General features: G+C 43.9%; 1 protein-coding gene across 1 annotated transcript; it reads right to left on the reverse strand.

The window, feature by feature from the left end:
* Positions 1–5,116: 5,116 nt before the first annotated feature.
* PTCHD3 (patched domain containing 3) lies at positions 5,117–10,075 on the reverse strand. The gene is made up of 4 exons (XM_050335505.1): positions 9,344–10,075; positions 8,987–9,108; positions 8,436–8,581; positions 5,117–6,717 (listed from the first exon to the last, which is right to left on the reverse strand). Exons 1-4 carry the CDS (start codon positions 10,073–10,075, stop codon positions 5,117–5,119), a joined length of 2,601 nt encoding a protein of 866 aa, XP_050191462.1.
* Between the last annotated feature and the right edge of the window lie 9,759 nt (positions 10,076–19,834).

Raw genomic sequence — 19,834 nt, forward strand, 5'->3', positions numbered from 1 at the left:
GATTGGTTTTCTTTTTATTCATTGTAAATTGCTATAAAATGTAATACCAAGTTCCCTACTATGTAAATTGAGGTGTATATAACATTTAAAGTTGTAAATAAATTTGAGAATTATGGCAAAATTGCACTCTCTCTAATGAGATTTCTAGGGAATGTTCTCCCTAGAAATTCAGACCTTTTTGCTGCTTCTGTAGTGGGACTTGAAAGGGAACTTTTCCAGCTAAATAATGTGAATCTGCATTTAGAAACAAAAGCAAAAATTTTGTTTGAAGTCACTAAAATCTATATTGAGTGATCTTGTTTGAGAGTTAAGTCCTTTAAGTCCAACTTATTTTTCTCATTCAAAAGCTTCTTGCTATATGCATAGAAGTTGAAAAGTGGTATCTCATTAGGTCATGAAAGATTTTTACAAGATTAGCCATGAAGTGTAAAAGGGATCTTTGCTTTCTGGCCAACTTAACAGCACAGGTATTAATGTAGAGTTTGTTGTCATTCTTGGTTGGTTGTGTGCATGTGACATCTGTGGAATTTCAAAGAAACTTACCTGTTTAGGCATTGGGTTTCACCTCTGTTGTTCTTGGGTATATCTAGGAGCTGGAATTTCTCCTCACATAATCATGGGGCAGAGGTAGGAAACCACTGGATTGGGTTTGTGTGGCAGGGTTTTTGTACGGAGGATGCTACATGGGTGGCATCTGTGAGAAGATGCCAGAAGCATCCCCAAGAGGGACCCACGACTGGCCAAGGCTGAGCCCATTAGCCATGGTCGTAATGCCTTTGGGATAACACACTTAAGAAGAGGAAGAAGGTCCTGTGCAAGAGCAATTGCAGCCAGAAGAGAGAGGAGTGGGAATACGAGAGAAACAACTCTGCAGCCAATAAGGGCCGTGAAGGAGGGGGAGGAGAAGCTCCAGGCACTGAAGCAGAGATTCCCCTGTAGCCGGTAGTGAACACCATGGTGAGGCAGCTCTCTCACTGTGGCTCATGGAGCTCCACAAGGCAGCAGAGACCCACCTGGAGCCTGTGGAGGGCCCCACACCAGAGCAGATGGATGCCCAAAGGAGGCTGTGCACTGGAGCAGGCTCCTGGCAGGACCTGTGGACCACTGGAGAGTAGCCCCCTGGAGCAGGTTTGCTTGCAGGATTTGTGAACCACGATGGAGCACTTTGTGAAGACCTGCTGCCTGTAGGAAGGATCCATGTTGGAGAATTTTGTGGAGGATTGCCTCCCATGGGAGGGACCCCATGCTGGAGCAGAAGAAAGAGTGTGAGACCACCCCTCCCCGAGGAAGGAAGAGTGGCAGAGATGTGTGATAAACTGACTGCACCGATTTCCTGTCCCGGTCCCTCCCCTTGCTGCTGTAGGGGGAAGGTAAAGAAAAGTGGCAGTGAAGTTGAAACCAGGAAAAAAGCAGGGGAGGGGGAAGGGAAAGTTTTTAAGATTGGGTTCTATTTCTGATTTGATTGGCAATAAACTAATTTCCCCAAGTCAAGTCTGTTTTGTCCATGACAGTAACTGGTGATCTCTTCCTGCACTTACCTCAACCCTTGAGTCTTTCTGATGTCTTCTCCCCTCTGCCTAGCTGAGGAGGGGACTGATAGAGCAGCACTGGGGCATTCCTGGTGTCCAGCCAGGGTCAACCCACCACAACCACAAAGGCAGCTTCCAGGCGTCAGTCAGAGGGTGGGAATAACCTCAGTTCCCTTTAAGTCCACAGCCTCCTGCTGTTAAAAATGGGGCAGAGCTAGGTGCTCAGATGGACTGTTGGCTTTTTAAATACCTGTAAAACTGGTCACAAACATGGTGGCACATAAAATAAGAAATTCACACTTGGCCGTGATTCTGGATTTTCTCCATTTCCAAGGCTGACGTGCCAGAATTTTGCCATCAAGCTCAATACAAAGAAAATGCAAATTTCCAGATAAAGATGTGGCCCGCTCTTTCTGGCTGCTTCCTACTCAGTGATGACCTGAATCAGCTAAAATGTCAGAATTTTCTAAATCTCTATTCCTTAAACTGAAATTAAAGCAATCAAACCATTGGTAGCTTGATCTGCTTGGAAACCTCTGCTAGAAGCAAGGAGAGCTATTTCTAAAGCATGTTCTAAAACACGGTCAAACAACAGGGTTTGAGTTAAGAGATGAGAGTACTAACTTTAAATACGTCACTCTCTCTGCTTTCCTCAGAGGTAGCTTTCCATTCCCTTTTTCCAAGAGCACGACTCCTGTTCTAGTGTTTATGAAGAGGCCTTCCTCTGGTGCTGGCCAGTGTGAGTGCTTCCTCTGCTCTTTCCACAGCATCACTGCAGAAATGGCCATATCATATGCCATAATAAAAGCACTAATATGGACAGTGAAACATTTCACGGGATAAGAGGGGACTCTGGTGCATGGGGTTGAGGTTTGGTTTTGGGGTTTTTTTTCCCAAATCTAGCTTTGTGGTTAGAGCCCTGTCCTGGGAATTTAATGCTGCTGGCTGTAATTCTGAAATTCAGTGATGTACCACATGGGCTGTAGTAGCACTGGGTTTTGACTTTGAACTCAGCAGCAGACTTCTCCTAAGATTAATTCAAGTTTTCAGTCTTTGACTACTATTTCAAGAATTGTTTCTTCTTCTAGGAACAAAACTTCTTCTTGAACTCTATGTCATTGCAAGACCAACTTTTTTTTATAAACATTTACTCATTATTACGGAGCTACTTCTGCAGAATATTCAACTGCCTTAGTGATGAAACAACACCCCCAAATTTTGTTTATCTTTCCAGGTAGAAAGATCACAGAAAAACTGAAATTAGAAGGAAGCATAATGTAATTTGCAGGAAAGTTCAGGATACCTTTTGTAAAGAATTTAGTGTAAGAATTCTCGGGCTGTCATAGGTAGAGGGGAGATGTGGTAGGGTGATTGGTGTTTTATTTGTTTCAATTGCCAAAAAGCAAAAAAGCCAAATCAATCTCCAAAAAGCTCTAGCACCTAGGGATAAAGGTGGAAAGATGCATCAGCTGAAATGCACTTCTGGTTTCATGCATGTTAAGTATTCCTCCAAAAAACTGCTTTGTGCTTAATTTAATTTTGCTTTTACGAAGTGATCTAGGATATGTCTTAATGATAACTGTAATCATTCAGACCATAGAATTATTAAGGTTGGAAAAAACCTCCAAGAGCATCAAGTCCAACCATTAACCCAGCATCACCGTGTTCACCACTAACCCACATTCCTAAGTGCCACATCCATATGTATTCTTTTAACGTTTCCAGGTGATTCTACCATTTCCTTGGGCAGCCTATTCCAACGCTTGACCATCTTTCAGTGAAGAAATTTTTCCTAATATCCAACCTAACTTTTCCTGGCACAGCTTGAGGCCATTTCTTCTTGTCTTGTCATTTGTTCCTCGGGAGAAGAGACTGACTCCCACCTCCCTACAACCTCCTTTCAAGCAGTTGTAGATAGTCATAAGGTCTGCCCTGAGCCGCCTTTTCTCCAGGCTAAACACCCCCAGCCCCCTCAGCTGCTTCCCATAAGATTTGCGATCTAGTCCCTTCACTGGGTTCACTGCTCTTTGGACACACTCCAGCACTTCAGTGTCTTTTTTGCAGTGAGGGGTCCAATACCGATCACAGGATTTGAGGTGTGGCCTCATCAGTATCTCTTTAAATTTGAGCAGTAACATAAAGTTAATTTCAGGTAAACTCCATGTGGTCTCTGCACTTTTTTCCAATTTGACAAGGTGTGCACAGGTTAAAAAGATTTTGAGGAGGTGTTGGGATTTGATTTTTAGTTTCCTTTTCTGTAGGAACTTGGTTAATAATGGTTTTTGGACAGAAAGTTGCCAGTATTCTTTCATAAATGCTTTTGTTGTATCCCAGATTTTGCAAATATTGAGTAACTGGTCCCACAGTTTTTTCTTGGCTGTCAGTGCTTTATCTGCAGCTTTGTTATGTAGCTTTCATAGCGACTCTTAAATGGAAATACCTGTAGGTTATGATTCACTGCTCCGAAAATTAGTATCAGTACTTCCTGTTTGTCCTGGAAGTTAATCATCAGTTTGTGAATGACTGGATTTCAAGCCTGTGATCCCCATAAACAGAGATATCATGGAAGAAATAGGATTCTGCCTCATCTACTGGGTCTCATATAACCAGCCAGAAATCCACAGGGGACAGAGGCAGACCCTGGCTTTGTCACACTTGCTTGATCTCTCAGCAGAAACCCTACACAGCAGCAGATTTGGACTGAATCGGTTTGTAAGTCCTACATCAGTTTTTCCAAAATTACAAATATCAGTTACCATAATTTGATTTCCAATGAGTTGCTCCTTATATTAGCAACAAATTACGAATTGAATTCTCATCCACTGTCATGCCCCTACAGGTCAGAAGACTACCTCATATATTCTTAGCTCTCAGTCAGTGAAAGCTCCTCTCCTCTATTAACACGTCAAAGGATGGGCTGTCACTGGTGAACATGGTGGAATTTATGGGTTTACAGTTTTAGGACTGACCTACTCAAACCTGAGTTGGTTTTCCACTTCGCCTTCAATCAGGGCATGATTCTCCCTAGTGAATCCTTGTCCCGTCGTGCACAGCATCTTCCATGGTGGTTACTCAGGAGGTGCATGCAACTTCAATAATCTACAGCATATCCCTTTGCAAACTGCAGCCAACAGAAGATACACACAATCTTCTTAAAGGTACCAAATGTTTAATCTTAGCTAGAAAACTGGACACAAAGACAAGAAGGCTTTGAATAGAAAATGTGAATCCATTTGTCTTCCCCAAGGGTTTCTTGTGCTGTATTAGGAGCCTAAGCAGACTTTGTCTCCTGAAGGCTTAGGAGTCATTTTAATACATTCAGTAAACACAAAAAATATTTAACAACATTAGGATGTTGAATCAAGCACACACAAAAATGAGAAATGCAAATGCACTCTAAGTTTTCATTTCTTCTGTTATTTTTCTTGCATGGCTTTTTTGAAGCCTTTCCTTCCCTGATGCATTTATTTTTCTGTCCTTCATATTTTTCATTTCTTACATTCCCTGAAAGTCACTGCATTTAAATCAATACATAATATATATATAAAAAATATATAAAATAGAATACATGGACAGTCTTAATGTAGTCATGAACAATCTTTATAATCTCTTAAGCTAAGCTCTGGCTTTTCAGATTTGGTATCATGGGGTGATCTGCCAAATTTTCCAAAATATGTTAAAAACACTGGAATGAAAACAAGACCATGAAGAGCACCAAACAAAATGACAAGAAACATGATCTTGAAAAAGGTCCTAAAGATGTAGGTTTTTGCTGCAGCCAGGACAACGACTCCTAATATAGTAGAAACTGCACCTTGTAATACCGGGTAGCCGAGCAGGGACAGAGCTTCAATTGCCCTTTTATTGGCTGATGACTCTCCACTTGTAACAAAGGCATAGGAAATATGAGCAGAAAAATCTACCGAAAACCCGATACAAATGACCAGGTTGATCATGGATATGGAATCAAGATTGACGTTCCAAAATGACATGAAACCGGCAACACCAACTATAACAGAAGCTATAGCAAAAGTCACCCACAGGCAACACAGCGGGTTGGGAATGAGCAGAAGGGAGACAACGAGCATTGCCCCGGCAGCTACGACAACGTTCTGAACGGTGTTCTGCACTATTACCAGGTACTGGTCGTAGTAGATGAACGCTGGGTGATACACCTTCAGTGGAATACTGCACTGCCTGGCTGTCTCTCTTAACTGATTGAGAAGATTCTTCTCAGCAACCGCTGTGGTCACGTTCACTGTCTGGATAAAGAAACGTGAAGCTTCTATTTCATCCTGAGTCTTGTTCATGTCCCATGTAAAGTTGCTATCATATTGGAACAGTACAGGTAAGTTATTAAAGAACTGAGTCTTAGTGTTTATATTTATGTGAGTCCTTTCAGCGAGTACTGTGTATACTCTCAGCCATGACTCTGACAGGGTCTTATCTACGTAGGAAATGTTCTCTAAATTCTGTGCACAGTCCTCAATGTCTTGACGAACCGTCTCATTCCAGTAATCTACCCTTTCAGTAATGACAACCATGACCCTGGGTCCGTATGTTGAGAAGTATTCCTCATCGTCATCATAGTATGGAATAACATAAGAGCCATCATTAGCCAGATTTCGAAGATCAATGCCTTCCCTGATCTGAGTACACCCGTAAACACTGCCACCCAAATATGCCCCATACAGCAACACCACGAGTAGCTTGATCCATTTATTTGTAAAAAAAGGCCCGTAATACTCTTTAAAGAATATGCTCATTGGATGTTCCCCTTCTGGCTCAGAGGACTGCCTGGAACAGCTGCCGATACAGCAAGCATTGTACAAGCAGGACTTCTCAGCCTGATCTTGATCTACTCCCACACGCATACAGGTCAGCCAGTGTCGGTTTCCTTGCTCCCTTTTATGATTTAATACAAGAACTGCCCCAAAGAAGGTCATGGTATATACATAGCAGAAGACAAAAGCAGTGCCTGTATAGAGACAAAAAGCTCTCACGGATGGAAAAGCGGTCCAGGTGCCAATGAAGAAGGCCAAAACATCCGTGAGAGTGGTGATGGTCACGGAAAGTGCTGCCTCTGAGTAAGTCTCAGCCAGCAGAGATTTAACATTGGATTTCTCTTTTTTCCTTGAACTTTGTTCCCAGGAAGCGATCATGATGAACATGTCATCAACACCAACTCCTGCAAGAGGAGAAAAGGTTAACTGCATTGCAAATGGCAGCTTTCACTTACACCCAACAAAACTACAACATTAATGACATCTAAGTCTGCATAAAGTTTTGAAAAAGAAAGTTGGGCTATTAACATTGCTTTAGTGGTGATGTAAGTTACAAGAGAATCAGGAAAACAGATCCTTTGTGTGTATTACCTTTCAGAAACTCCTGGTGACCCGATGGCTTGATAATCCCTCACCCTTATCACTGTAGCAACTTAGACCAATAACTTCTTCCTCTGCCATCAGCACAAAGGGAGAGCAGTTGCAATCCCAGTCTTCCAGTGGCTCACTTTTTTACACTCTTTGCCCTCCACTTCTCTCCAGTTTATCTTTCAGCACTTATTCACAATTTATTATTCATTTATCTTCACATTTATACTGATGCACTCACAAATATACCCCCCAGAATCCTCCTAAACTCTGCCACAAAGACTGGATCCTGGACTTGGGGGTTTGCTAAGATACCAGAGTAAGTGAGCTCAAGTTCAAAAAGGAAGAGCCAATGTGCCTCTCTCAGCTCTGCCAGCTCTCAAGATTTTAATCACATACCTTTCAGTATTTTGACAATGTTGTCAATTCCCCAAAAATTAACCACACAAAAAGGGAAAGCAAGACTGTGTGAGTAGAGGAGTGAGAACAGATGATTTAGTCAAGCTTAAAAGAATAGAAGAAACCACTCCCTGCTGCCCGAACAGGCAACTGCCAGTAGACAGGCAAAGATGAAGTAAGCAGCACTTCAAAAGGTACTAGTGGATGGCAGTGAGCCACGCTGCTTCCAGAAAGCAGGCAAGCACAAAGTAAATCATCTGATGTACTGAGAAATTATTTGCTTTAATGCAAGGAAGACAAAAGTCTGCATGTTATTTCTGATGATCTGAGGGGTTTAAGCCCTTTCCCATGTATACAAAAGGGTCTTTCTGTCCCTATTCAGAGCCACTGCAACTGATGAGCAAACAAAAGCAAATACAAAATGTGTTGGAATTATGCAGGAAACAAAGAAATGATGCGTGCCCTAAGGAGCATTTGCAGTAGACAGCTAAGATGATGCACAGCCTCTATTAACCTGGAAATTCCATGAGCTTTCCTCATCATGAGATCAAGCCCAAGAAATCTTCACATGAATTTATCCTATAGGAGAGCAGATAAGGATTTTAAAAGAGGTAATTTATTTGCTGCAACATTATCGAAAGGCATTTGGAAAGTTCAGCACTGGCTGTCAAGCAGTCTGTGCCACAGTGATGCAATGATACCAACTTCTTCAGGTTTTTGTGGGGAGCTGCTTACATAAATGGTGCATCACTTCAGTTGTGTAGCTGAATGAGACTGGTTAGTACATAGTCATTATATTGCAGAGGATTAATCACTGTGGACATTACCAGGGACACTAGAACAATGCCACAAGTGCTAACCTTACCACTCTAACCTTACCACTCTCTCATTTATAGTTTTCACACCATAGCAGTGGAACTAGCTATGGGAAAAGCTGCCCTTGCTCCAGAACACAGCTGAGCTGAGCTGAGGGGCTCACCCACCTGTAGGAGCTCTAAGGAGGCTGCATCTCCAGGTATCTCCTCCCCTCACTGCAGCACAGAATGTTGTATGATCTGATGCTCACATCATAAAAGACGGACACCATTAGGTTGTTTTAACTTTGTATCTGATTCAGACTCACTTTTCTACTTACCCAGAATCAGGAATGGTGCATTTGCTACAGTGACCACAAACGGGGCTCCACAAAAGAGCATCAATCCAAAGCTGCTTAGCACAGCTAAGCCGGCAGAAACCACTCCACAGCAGGCAAGCCAGACGTTATTTCTTATACAGCTCAGTCTGAAAATATTTCAAGGAATATCTTAGTTATGTGTCAAATATTGCACAGATGTCAACAATACCCTGTCTGAAGAGAACAACTCATGAAAGTTGCTGGGAGAGCTCTGAGGTGTCAACACTGGACAAGATTAATTTCTCTAGGAGGTGAGCATTCAAGTTGGTTATGTTTGCACTGAACATTTGTTCAGGTATTCATTTGGTACTTACCATGAACCCCATCTAAGCAGGTGAGAAACATGCATAGGTAGACAAGAAAGAGCAAAGAAATACATGTTGCCTCTTATGAAATGCCACGATCTGGAGCTTCAAGAATGCCTTCACTAGACAGAAGCAGAAAACAACAGAGGCAGGTGAAGAAGAGTAGAAGTCACTGCGCATTGAGCCACAGCTTAGAAGGCATTTTACCTTAAGCAAGAGACGATTGCAAAGGTTATTGTCAAGAAATATGTTATGGAGAAGAGCGGGATCACACTCTTGGTATTTCCTTCAAACTCCTGTTGTCTGGAGAGTGATGTAAAGTAAGTCACCTGCCATTAAGAGAAAAGGAAAGAAACGATGAAGCACTTGTTTTTCTTTTTGGTCTTGGCACACATGCACAGGCAAGGCTAAACATCACCTTGGCACTAGAGCATTGCCGTGGCTCTCACAACCCGCAAGCCACCCGCTTTCTCCCCGCACCGTCTCCTTTCCTTTCCACGACGGGGCTGCCCGCACATTTCGGGGCTCGGCGGCTCCGCACGGCCGTACCCGCCCCTGCGTTACCTGAATGGAGCTGAGGTCCAACTCCGTCAGCTTCGACGAGATGTTCCGCAGGAAGCTCTGCAGCCACTGCCGGCTGTCCTCCGCCTCGGGGCCGTCCTCCCGCAGGTAATACACCAGCTTCAGGGCCCGCGCCGACAGCAGCCGCCCGCCGTCCGTGTCCACGCCGCCCAGCGCGGCCCCCAGGAAGACGCTGCCGTTGACGGGGAACTGGAGGCTCCCCGGGGCGGGCGGTCGCTCATCGCCCCTCCGCGACAGCAGCGGGTTGGGGCTGGCGCAGCTGCCGGCGCTGCGGGCGCAGAGCCGCTCGTAGTCGGCGTCGCGCACGGTCTGGTCCAGCCGCAGCACCTCTGCCCACGCCGCGGGCTGCAGGACCGAGGTGCCGTTGGTCGCCACGGCGATGAGGGCGGCGTAGGCGCCCTCGGTGGGCAGCCGCGGGGCGGAGAAGCGCTGCGAGTCGTCGGTGGGGAAGTGCCGCCGCACCAAGTCGCGCTCGGCCTTGGCGGGCCCCCCCGTCGGCGTGAACTGCCCCTCGATGTCGTTCGCCTGCCGCTGCGGCAGGAAGAGGAAACCGGCGCCCAGCCCGCCCGACAGCAGCAGCGGCACCAGCACGAAGGGCCAGGGGCAGGCGGCCACGCCGCTCGCCAGCCCTTCGAAGAGCCGCCGCAGCGGCCGCTCCACGCAGTCGGTGTTGCGGCAGGAGCAGCGCTCCGCGGGGTCCCGCGGCCCCGCCATGGGCGAGGGGGGCACGGGCTGCCGGCCGCAGCTCCTCGCCACGGGCGCGTCCCACGCCGGGGGCCGCCGGTGCGGGCTCTGCCGGCGCGGGCTCTGCCGGAGCCGGAGGAGAAGAGAGGGAGCGGAGTGAGAGAGGAAATAAAGAGGACTGGAGAGTCACCGTCTACCCCCGGGGCCGCGCAAGCAACTCGCAGTTTTCAGCGCAGGGTGCGGCCGAAGCCCTCCCTCCTCATGACGAGACGGGCAAGGAGGCAGACCAGGCTTCTCCGGGCGCGCCTACCCACTCTCTTTCTGGCTCCTCCGGGCGCGCCTATCCACTCTCTTTCTGGCTCCTCCGGAGATGGAGGCAAGCTCTGGTAATGCTCAGCAGGCAAGAACTGGTCTAGAGGCAGGAGCTACCCAGTCAGGGTACCCAGTACATTGGGCAGAGGTCAGTGCCTTTAGGTTAAGTCTGAGTGCCACATTTTGTGTTTCCAAATGCTAAAGAAATGGTGACAAGAAGAGCTGGTATATGCCTGACATGCTAAGAAGAGAGCTGAGAGGGATAGCTAATAGTCTGTACTTGCATCTTTGCATGCTGTGTGGGGACAATCAATTAATTTCTAATATCCCCAGTGGCTTCATCCCAGGGTGATGTCAGAATGTGTCTAACACAAGTACACTGTCCACCTCAAGCCCACATAAACCGGTGAGGGTGGTAAACACCAAGAAAAGGGAGAAACAAGGCCAGGGTGGGAAGAGAAGGATGGGAGAAATGAACACTGGAGCAGGAGAAGAAAAGAGGACACCTGGGCAGGGGCTGGAGCCAAGGTGCTGCTGGAGCAGGAACTGAGAGGTGCAGCCTGGAGGAGCTGCTGCCAGTGAAGGAACCAGCACTCGTGTGCTGTCCCCAGTCTCTCGCACTGGCCACTGCCTCAGCAAGGGGGCTGAACATGGCCTAGGAGTGATGGGACTGAGGAGCAAAAAAGTCAGTGAGGGGAAGAGGTGTCAGAAGGGAAGCAGAGTTTTTTCTTGAGGGTTGATTGGCTTTTTCAGTCTCCCTTGATACCAGAGTCTGTAACTAATAGATTGTTAATTGGCAAATAAATTATATTAATGAAAATTCCCTGAAGGACTAAATAGGTTTTGCCTGTGACAGTCCCTTCCTGGAATTTCTCTTGATATAATTTGTGACAGTTAGTCCTTATCCTTTCCCGGGACAAGGATATTGCACTTTCAAATTCTCAGTCAGAGCTAGAATGGCTAATTTCTGCCTCACTTTTTGGAATACCAGGACAGAGGGGCATTTCTGTATCCAGGTTGCTCATGGAAAGTGCTATGTCACTTGCGGGAGATGCAGTGAACCCTGGAATAAAAAAAAAAGTGGCATCAAGAAGTCTTCGGCCCCATTTTTCCCCACCATAATGCAGCATTTGGTATGCCTGTGCCATTTGTGAAGGAAATTTGACTAACTTGATCTTTACAGTGCCCATCATAGTACCTGACAATGATAGCGAAGTTGTCTCTGATCCCTATCCTATCCTATCCTATCCTATCCTATCCTATCCTATCCTATCCTATCCTATCCTATCCTATCCTATCCTATCCTATCCTATCCTACCCTAATCCTTTCCCTTCTCTGTATTTGGATGAGGCAGGAGTACTCTGTAGGCTGCTTAGCTACTGCCTGTGTTTGCATGCCTGGCTGAAATAGGACTTTGTTACCTGTGCAAGGCAGTGACAGCCCATGGCCCTGAGGTTACCTGACTGCAGATGGCTTGGCAGATGCAGCCCCTCAAACCCCTGAATGCAAAGTGAGCAGTCTGCTTGTCAAGCTGGGGGCTATCAGGTGGGAGACGTACCCTCTGTGCCTTCACTAGCAGGTGTGCAAGAAAGAGTCACATTACCTGGGGCCTTCAGGAAAATGTCCACAAAGCAATAATGAGGGTGGGGTGGTGATGAGGGCAGCCAGATGGGAGGTGAATTCCTGGTTTCCTCTAAGGTGACTTGTCTGTTTAGAATACAAGATTTCAGAGAAATCCCAGACGTTATTCTGGCACCAGGACCCGGAACTAACAGATGTTTATTCACGTTGAGGACCTGCTTTTCCTTCTCTTTGGGAGTGCACAGTGACACTGAAATTGCCACCCTCTCAGTGGTGGCAGGATGACTGGCTGCTGCTCCTCTGCTGTGTGATGAGACTGGTATCTGTGTTCATTTGATTTTTCATTTTTTCCATTTTTAGGAAGAATGAAGCTGCCTAAGTATTTTCACTGTCTGGGTGATACTGTGGATAGAAACTGGCTGTACATTATCGTGATGGACAGAATTTCATCTTATCAGTGTAGGACCTGAAGAGAGGCAAGGCGAGTTGTCATATTTTATTACTTTAGCTCCAGGAATATTTCTTTCCAAGGTGATGTAAAAGAAAAATTCCTGTCTCCACCCTGATTTCAGAATCATGAGGTTTTCCATGAGGACCACTCTATGTTCTACTTATAATACCCTGGAATGCAATGATTCTGATGTAAGGTGAAGCTGCTGGAGAACCTAGTCAGTTTTGTATTTGCTCATCCTGCTAAAGTGTCCATAACATTTCACTTTCCTGAATGTACATAAATGATTTCCCAACTGACTTCCATAGAACCACAAGAAGTTTACCTCTTAATCAGTGTGAGATTAATAGAGTCTGTTATCTTTATAGGCTGTTTGTTTATTCTGTACATGTTTATAAGCTTCCTTGTACATTGATCTGTCAGGTCTCGACTATCTTCAGGAAGTGTAAATGCATATTATTTATGGAGAAAGACCACAGAATAAAACTACAGTGCTTCTCGTTCATTCCTGCTTGGATCAGCCAACGTCTGCTTGAACTTTTATTCGTAGGGATTTTTTTAGTTTTTATTTTAAACACTACCTTATTATTTTGAATATTTACATATCAGAGAATAGTGATCTGAGCACAAACTGAACTTTGATTCGTTAGAGCTCAGATACGCAAGAAAGATCTTGCAGAGATTAATGCAAGCATTTATTCTGTTATCTATGGAAGGGATGACCTTTGAAATTTCATTTAATTTCATTTACAGTAAGGTAAATTTTCTACATCCTTGAACAGGAAATTTTCTACCAACTAATGTAATCATTGCTCATCTACTCCAGTGTTTCTGTGCCAACAGGATATTAGAGAAGTTATCTCCTTCTTAGGTAATCCAGGCTCTCCTGACATTTATCTATGTTTATTATGGGTTTGCATATCATAGTATCTTCTGTTGCTGGTGCAAACATGGAAACTGCTTGTCTGGCCCTATCTGTGCCTATATATTTTTATCAACATGTGTCTTTCAACTTTTTTGAGGGAACCAGGATGAGTTTGCAGAGATGTCAGTACCTGGGTAACCTGATTTACTTAGAATATAGCAGAAATGTAGAGAATTTCAGCTTCTTGGATTCCTGTCAGCTTGGGAATGCATTCCCTAGAATACTGACATGTCACACAGAGACTGACATGTCCTTGGGAAAAGATCTCTTTGATCCCTGAGTAGTGACAGCCACATTAGATATTGCTTTTCATAAATGAACCAGAGTGCATTCTGATCCCCCCTTGGTCTTCCTCTGGTACCTTCATTTTTCTTCACCCTTTCCATTTTCCTCACTGGTCACCTAGTGGAATATTGTGCAGGGAAATCACTCCCATTCAGTCAGCAACCCTCTCAGATGACTAATTGTAAACCACAATTAGTTGCTTTCCTTTCCATTTTGCTTTCTTGGATAGGAATTATCCTCTAACTGAAAGTCTTTTTCCTTCCTTTCCCAGGCCATTCCTCAAATGTTCATTGCTTTCACTTGGTGTGGGAGTGCAGTGATCTCCTGCGCTGGTCCAGTGACCAGCTCTCTGCAGTGCTCTATTGCCTTTGCTGACCAGACCTTCATAAACTGTTAAAGGCGCTTAGACACTCATCTCCTATGGAAGCAGATGCTTATACTTCACCAACTAGTGTGGGTGGGCAGTTCTAGGTGAAAGAGTTTCAATCTATGCATGCTAGATTTAGTACTTAAATCTGCAGCAGACTCCCCCCTCATGGTTCACGTGCCTGCCTACCCTTTCCATAAAGTCTGTTCAAAAGAATAATGTCTTCTAAGGACTTTTCTACCAGCAAAAAGTTCAGCTGTCCAGATTCTTCTGGCTCATTCTAAGGTTACGGGATTATAGAGACAATTTTTTTGGGAGAGACAAATTGACAGGAACTACTTCAAATCCCTTTGACGTATCATGCATTATTGTGAATGGGCAAAGTTTAAAAAAAAAATCAATAAGCAGAAGAGCAACAAACAAATCCATTCTTCCTGAATAGTGAGGACCTTTAGTGATGTGGAACAGAACCTCAAAAGGCAGGCAGACCAAGTCTGTGCAGAAGACATGTACAGCAGTATATTGCTGTTCTTATCCCAAAGTCTTCTTGAACATCTGTAATCACCTGTCTTCCTTTCTCTGTTTTGTGATTCCGCTCTTAGAGAGTTCTTGTCATGTGAGATATCATAGCCATGGTGGGGAGAGCCCTGCTGAAGGAGAAGTGAGGTAATTCTCCCTTAGGAGCATATTGAGTCAAGTATGTCTCAACTCCTTTGTGCTTTCTTTTAAAGCAACGTGATATCTGTCTCTGAATGGGATCTTCTCTGTGGTTTTGAGGGTTCTAAGGGGTGGTTTTGATTCTCCTTGGTTTTTTTTGTTGGTGTTTTTTTTAGATCATGCAGAAAAATATGCATGCATCAAAGATTAGATTATGATTCCTTATAGATTAATTATCCATGACATAGGGTGTTATCAAATGCCATTTCACTTGACACTTTGAAGCTTTACTACAGCTTTCAGAAGAAATCATAAATCATTTGAACTTTGCTCAGTATTTCAATATGATAAGGAAGCACCAGTCAATTATTTTTTCACCAGTTTTATTTTATGTGACTTCAGTCTGAAGTCTGCAATTATGGTCATGAACAATTATAAGTTTATAATATTTTTCACTTTAAAACGAACTGTATATTCATAACTGAATGTTAGGAATGTTTGTATTTTACATTCAAGGAGAAACTTTTTTACATAGGGCAGGCCCAGATCTTCAAGGCTTTGAATGCAGCAGGGGGAGTCCTTGTCCTCAGTACTTGCAAAGAAAAGTTGTAGGTATTTCTTCTCTCCCAACCTAAGCAGACAGGCTTGGCACCTGCAAACATAAAACAGCCATCCAGGCTCTGAGCAGCATTATATGTCTCCTGCTGTGCTCAGCATTTAGGACAGGTTGGATCCTGGTGTTTCCCTTTTCCATGCACAGGTGTTCTGTGACAGGTATGTCGATTCTAAGTTTCTGTGTGGGAGATGGGCCCTTAGAAGCTATTTCCTGTAGCTTTTAAGTTGTCTAAGTTTTAATTAGTATGACTCCAAAGTAGTAGCTTCTCCCATGTTCCGGTCTCAGTTTCCTCAAATGGATTGGCACTGTGTTAGAATAAGAGCTGTTCACATAGGAGGAATCTGTCAACAGAAAAAAAGGGGTAAGTTAGTTGATGTCATGTAGACACTTGATGTACTAGTGTCAAGTTGTTACCCAGCTGGAAAAGATAGCCTCTGTTACACAGAGATAACTGCAGAGAAGAATAGACCTGTGTCTGCAAATAAGCTATAGAGACACCCCTATCCCCATAGCCACACATAGCAAGAAGACTTGTAGGATAACCTGGCAGTGGACCATGTTGTGGATGATTCACTGACATTACAGCAGCCATGAAGAGATGGTGTCCAGTTAAAAGCTTTCACTGTAAAAAACAGTAATAAAGGGTTACTGACTTCTCCTAAAGGGTTATAAACTTCTTAAAGCTCAACAAGGGCAGGAAATAAAATTTGACACATGAAGATCCTCCTAAACCAGACCCCACTCCCTTGCTTCCCCCCTCTTCCCCTCCCCCTCCCTGCCTGGGGGATGGAGCTGAGAACTGGAGGCATAAAAGGTGAAAATCACAGGTTGAGATAAGAAAAACTTACTGAAAACAGCAATGAAATAATAAAATTAATAGTAACATCAACGATATTAATAAGAAAAGTGTACAAAGAGAGGGTGTTTTACATGCAAAAAGTTCACCAAGCCTGGGACAATGAAAAACAGTGGCAGACAGACCCTACACATGCCACGCTCCCCCCTCAGAAGAGAGAGAGACCCTTTCCCCTGCCCCTGGTAATGACATAAGATGGTACAGAATAACACAATGTTTTGACCACACCACCTCCCACTGATCTGCACCAGAACCAGGACAGCTGGAGCAAGGAAGACCTCCCCTTGGTCTTAGAGAGTTGGGTTAGAGATTGGCTAGGCAGACTTAACACCTGCAAATCCATGGGCCCTCATGGGATGCACCCAGGAGTGCTGAGGGAGCTGGGAGATGTTGTTGCTAAACCCCTCTCTAGGGAAAATGTTAACCATATATGAATGCAACACTGTGTTTCCATTACAAAGTCAGAAGAAGAGAAAGATAAGTTTGGTAAGTTTGGGGTGACATCAGATAAGGGAAAGTGAAAAAGGCATCCAGTAGAGACTGCTGGACTTGATCCCTTCAGACGTTACTTTTGGATATTCCACTGTTTCTCTGGCCTTTAAGAAGATGACAGTTTTTAGGAAGAAAGCTCAATATTGCTTTTAATGTCCTGGTGGAGTCAGAAATGTTTTTGGGACTTTTTTGTTTTGACAGGGCTTTTTGTGCTTGCACACTTAAATGCTCCTTCTTGATGAAAGAACATAGCTATGGAATCAAACATGAAACTCAGGGTGTAAGTGAGTTTGTGCTTAATTTCCAGAAATGATGCCTCCAACAAATAGATGAAGCTTTAAATATTAGTTCAGATTTGTTGATATTAAGAGCAAACCATATTGAGTTGTTATTTTAAAGACAGAGTTTTAAAATCATATTCTTAAGATCATAAAATTTTACTGGGCTATTTGATGATGATCACCTGGAGCACCTCTCCTGTAAAGACTGGCTGAGAGATCTGTGGGTATTCAGCTTGGAGAAAGAAGGCTCTGGGGAGATCTTACAGCTTCCTGCCAGTACCTAAGGAGGCCTACAAGAAAGCTGGAGAGGGACTTTTTGGAAGGTTGTGTGGTGATAGGACAAGGGACAATGGTGATACCTTGGAGTTTTGATGTTTTAATTTTTTTATTTTTGTAGACCTTAGAAGTAGTTATGTAGTAAATGTAGATTTTAGAGTAGCAGCATATTATCCCTTTACCCTTAACACACCAGCTCAAACCCCTGTTACCCATTCCCATATCAATTCCCTAAATTCCAGATCCTGTTTAGTCTCTTTTTCAAGGTAGAATTGTAGAAGAACACCCTAACCCTACGGAACAAGATATAGCCATAGACCCAACAACCTTCAGGCCTAGAATTCTGGAAGGCCTCCAAGGACATTACATGCTCTGAGGAAGATGAAGAAGAGGGGGTCCCAAAACGCCCCCAGACCCAATTCCCAAGAGGCGTGGCGGGGGCAGAACCTGGGTGGTAACAAGACGGGGATTGGGTAAAAATCATTATAAAAACTGTGGACATCTGTATTTCGGGAGCGCGCACGCGCTGGGGTATTCCAGAAAGCCTGGGGACTCATTAAAACTTTTGTATCCTTATCTTATCTCCTACCTAATTTGGCTTGGAGTCTTTTTTTCCCCACAGCCATTTAGGCAACAATGGCTTTAAACCGAAAGAGAGTAGGTTTAGATTAGGTATTAAGAAGAAATTCTATACAAGTTGCCCAGAGAAGCTATGGATGTCCTACCCCTGGAAGTGTTCCAGGTCAGGGTGCAGGGGGCTTTGAGACAACTGGTCTAGTGGAATGTGCCTCACCCATGACAGGGGGTTTGGAGCTAGATGATATTTAAGGTTTTTTCCAACGCAAACCATTGCAAACTGTTGCAAACTGTTCTGTGGTTCTATGGTTCATGACAAGGTATCTCCAAGTAATTGTTCACTAACTGTAGAACGTTAGATAAGACAGAGATATTACTCTTGACCTGGTGTAAACCTATTTGTAGGTGATAACCTACAGATTTACTACTTCAGGGAAAATAGTTTTAACTTTAGTCAGGGTCACTGATTAATCACATTTGCTTTCGTTTCTTTGAAAGGCCTTAGCATTTTCATCATGGTTTAGCAGGTGTATTTGCATAAGAAACCGCACAGAGTCCCATATAAACAACTTCCACAGATTCAGCCAATTACTCCATCCTACTGGGAAGTTATAAGGTAAGAGTTATATGGGTCACTGGATAACTCTCTAGGTGACAAAGACATATATTATGTTATTGACTGGAGGTCCTTATTTTTCTACTTTTTGCTATTCAAGTGCTAACTTAGGAACAATGCTTGAAAGTACCTTTGTGATAAAAGTTTCTTTGTTAGGCTTTGTGGCTTTAGCTTATCAATTACATTAAAATAAGAAATAATAGAATCATAGAAATCATAGACAATTTTGAAAGAAGTAAAAGGAAACAATTGTTATAGCATTTCAGAATTTGTATTATTGATAAAATAGAATTTACTCCTAGTGAGCCAGATTCTGGTCTCCTTGTTCTTGCCAGGTGTCTTTTTATCTTTTTCAGTCTTAGTTAATGGATCCGGAAGTAAATTTTTCAAAGTGTGAATCTGAGCAGTTATTCATAATTTCACCTTTCAAAGCAAACCTCCAAGAAATGATAACTCTGAATAATGTGTGGGGCTGTCAAAAAAATCTCTGCTTCACTGCTGTCAGTCAGTGACTGAGAAGGGCTCTTTGGGACCTTATATGATATCACTGAGTGAGAATCTATCCCTCTGCCACAAATTCCCCCCAAAACCTTACAACAGGCATCTTCTCCTCTTTGTGGGTTGAAGCAAATCCAGGAGGACCCAGGAGGACCTGTATCCTCTGAGGTGGGCATCCGAGGGAGTTCTAATTAGTTCAGTTGAGCTGATTTTTATCAGATGTGTTCCTTTCCCAGATTAAGGAAAAAAATGATCTGTCAATTCTATAGTGAGGTATTTAATTTGATCCCAAAGAATTATCTATTTTTGCCATTTAATTGGTTGGAAAAATTAGTATATTACTGTAAGTCTTTTCTCAACAAAAATCTTTCCCTGTGGAGCTGCAAATGAGCTGAAAGCCAGTTCCTTGTAGAGCTGTAGTGGGGCTACCTGGAGACTGTGCATTGTCAGGAACAGTGAGATCGTGTGGCTCTCAGCGTGGTCTGTGGGGGTCAACCTCTGCCTGCAGATGAAGCTGCTTTAGACCAAAGCTAGGCAGCCTTGGGGTCCAGGGAATGAGGTGTTGCTTTCCAGGCAGTTTTCTGGAGTGTGGAAGACGCACCTTTTGTTCCTTCAGCAGCTTGGTCACCGGCTGCCTCTTTAAGTGGTCTGGTTTTAGGTGGTAATTTGCAGAGTCTGTGTGGGAGATCTGCTTTGTGAATAGGAGGGAGACAACAGAGCTGAAAGTCTGACTTGGTCAATGCACTGTCCATTTCTGTACAGAAGAAGAAACGCAGAACAAATCTAGGGCAAGGCTCAAGAGCAGATCGACAGGCAGGAGTAGCAAAGGTTAAACAGTAAAAAGGATGTATCTGTGAGTGAGGGAGTTTGGGGAATTAAGCAGGGCAGGGACAGCAAGAAAAATACAGAAAAATACAGAAAAATACAGCACAACTCTGGTCACCTGTGGGGAGTGTCATTGTTATCACAACCAACAATAGCTCATTCAAGATGAATCAA

The sequence above is a fragment of the Myiozetetes cayanensis genome, unplaced genomic scaffold (genome assembly GCF_022539395.1).
Source record: "Myiozetetes cayanensis isolate MyiCay16 unplaced genomic scaffold, myiCay2020 scf1, whole genome shotgun sequence".
Taxonomy (NCBI): domain Eukaryota; kingdom Metazoa; phylum Chordata; class Aves; order Passeriformes; family Tyrannidae; genus Myiozetetes; species Myiozetetes cayanensis.

Coding starts and splice junctions, on each gene's coding strand:
- PTCHD3 (XM_050335505.1), bottom strand. CDS start 10,075: ATGGCGGGGCCGCGGGACCCCGCGGAGCGCTGCTCCTGCCGCAACACC. Junction 9,109..9,343: donor TGGACCTCAGCTCCATTCAG/GTAACGCAGGGG, acceptor TCTTAATGGCAG/GTGACTTACTTTACATCACT. Junction 6,718..8,435: donor TGCACCATTCCTGATTCTGG/GTAAGTAGAAAA, acceptor CTCCTCTTGCAG/GAGTTGGTGTTGATGACATG.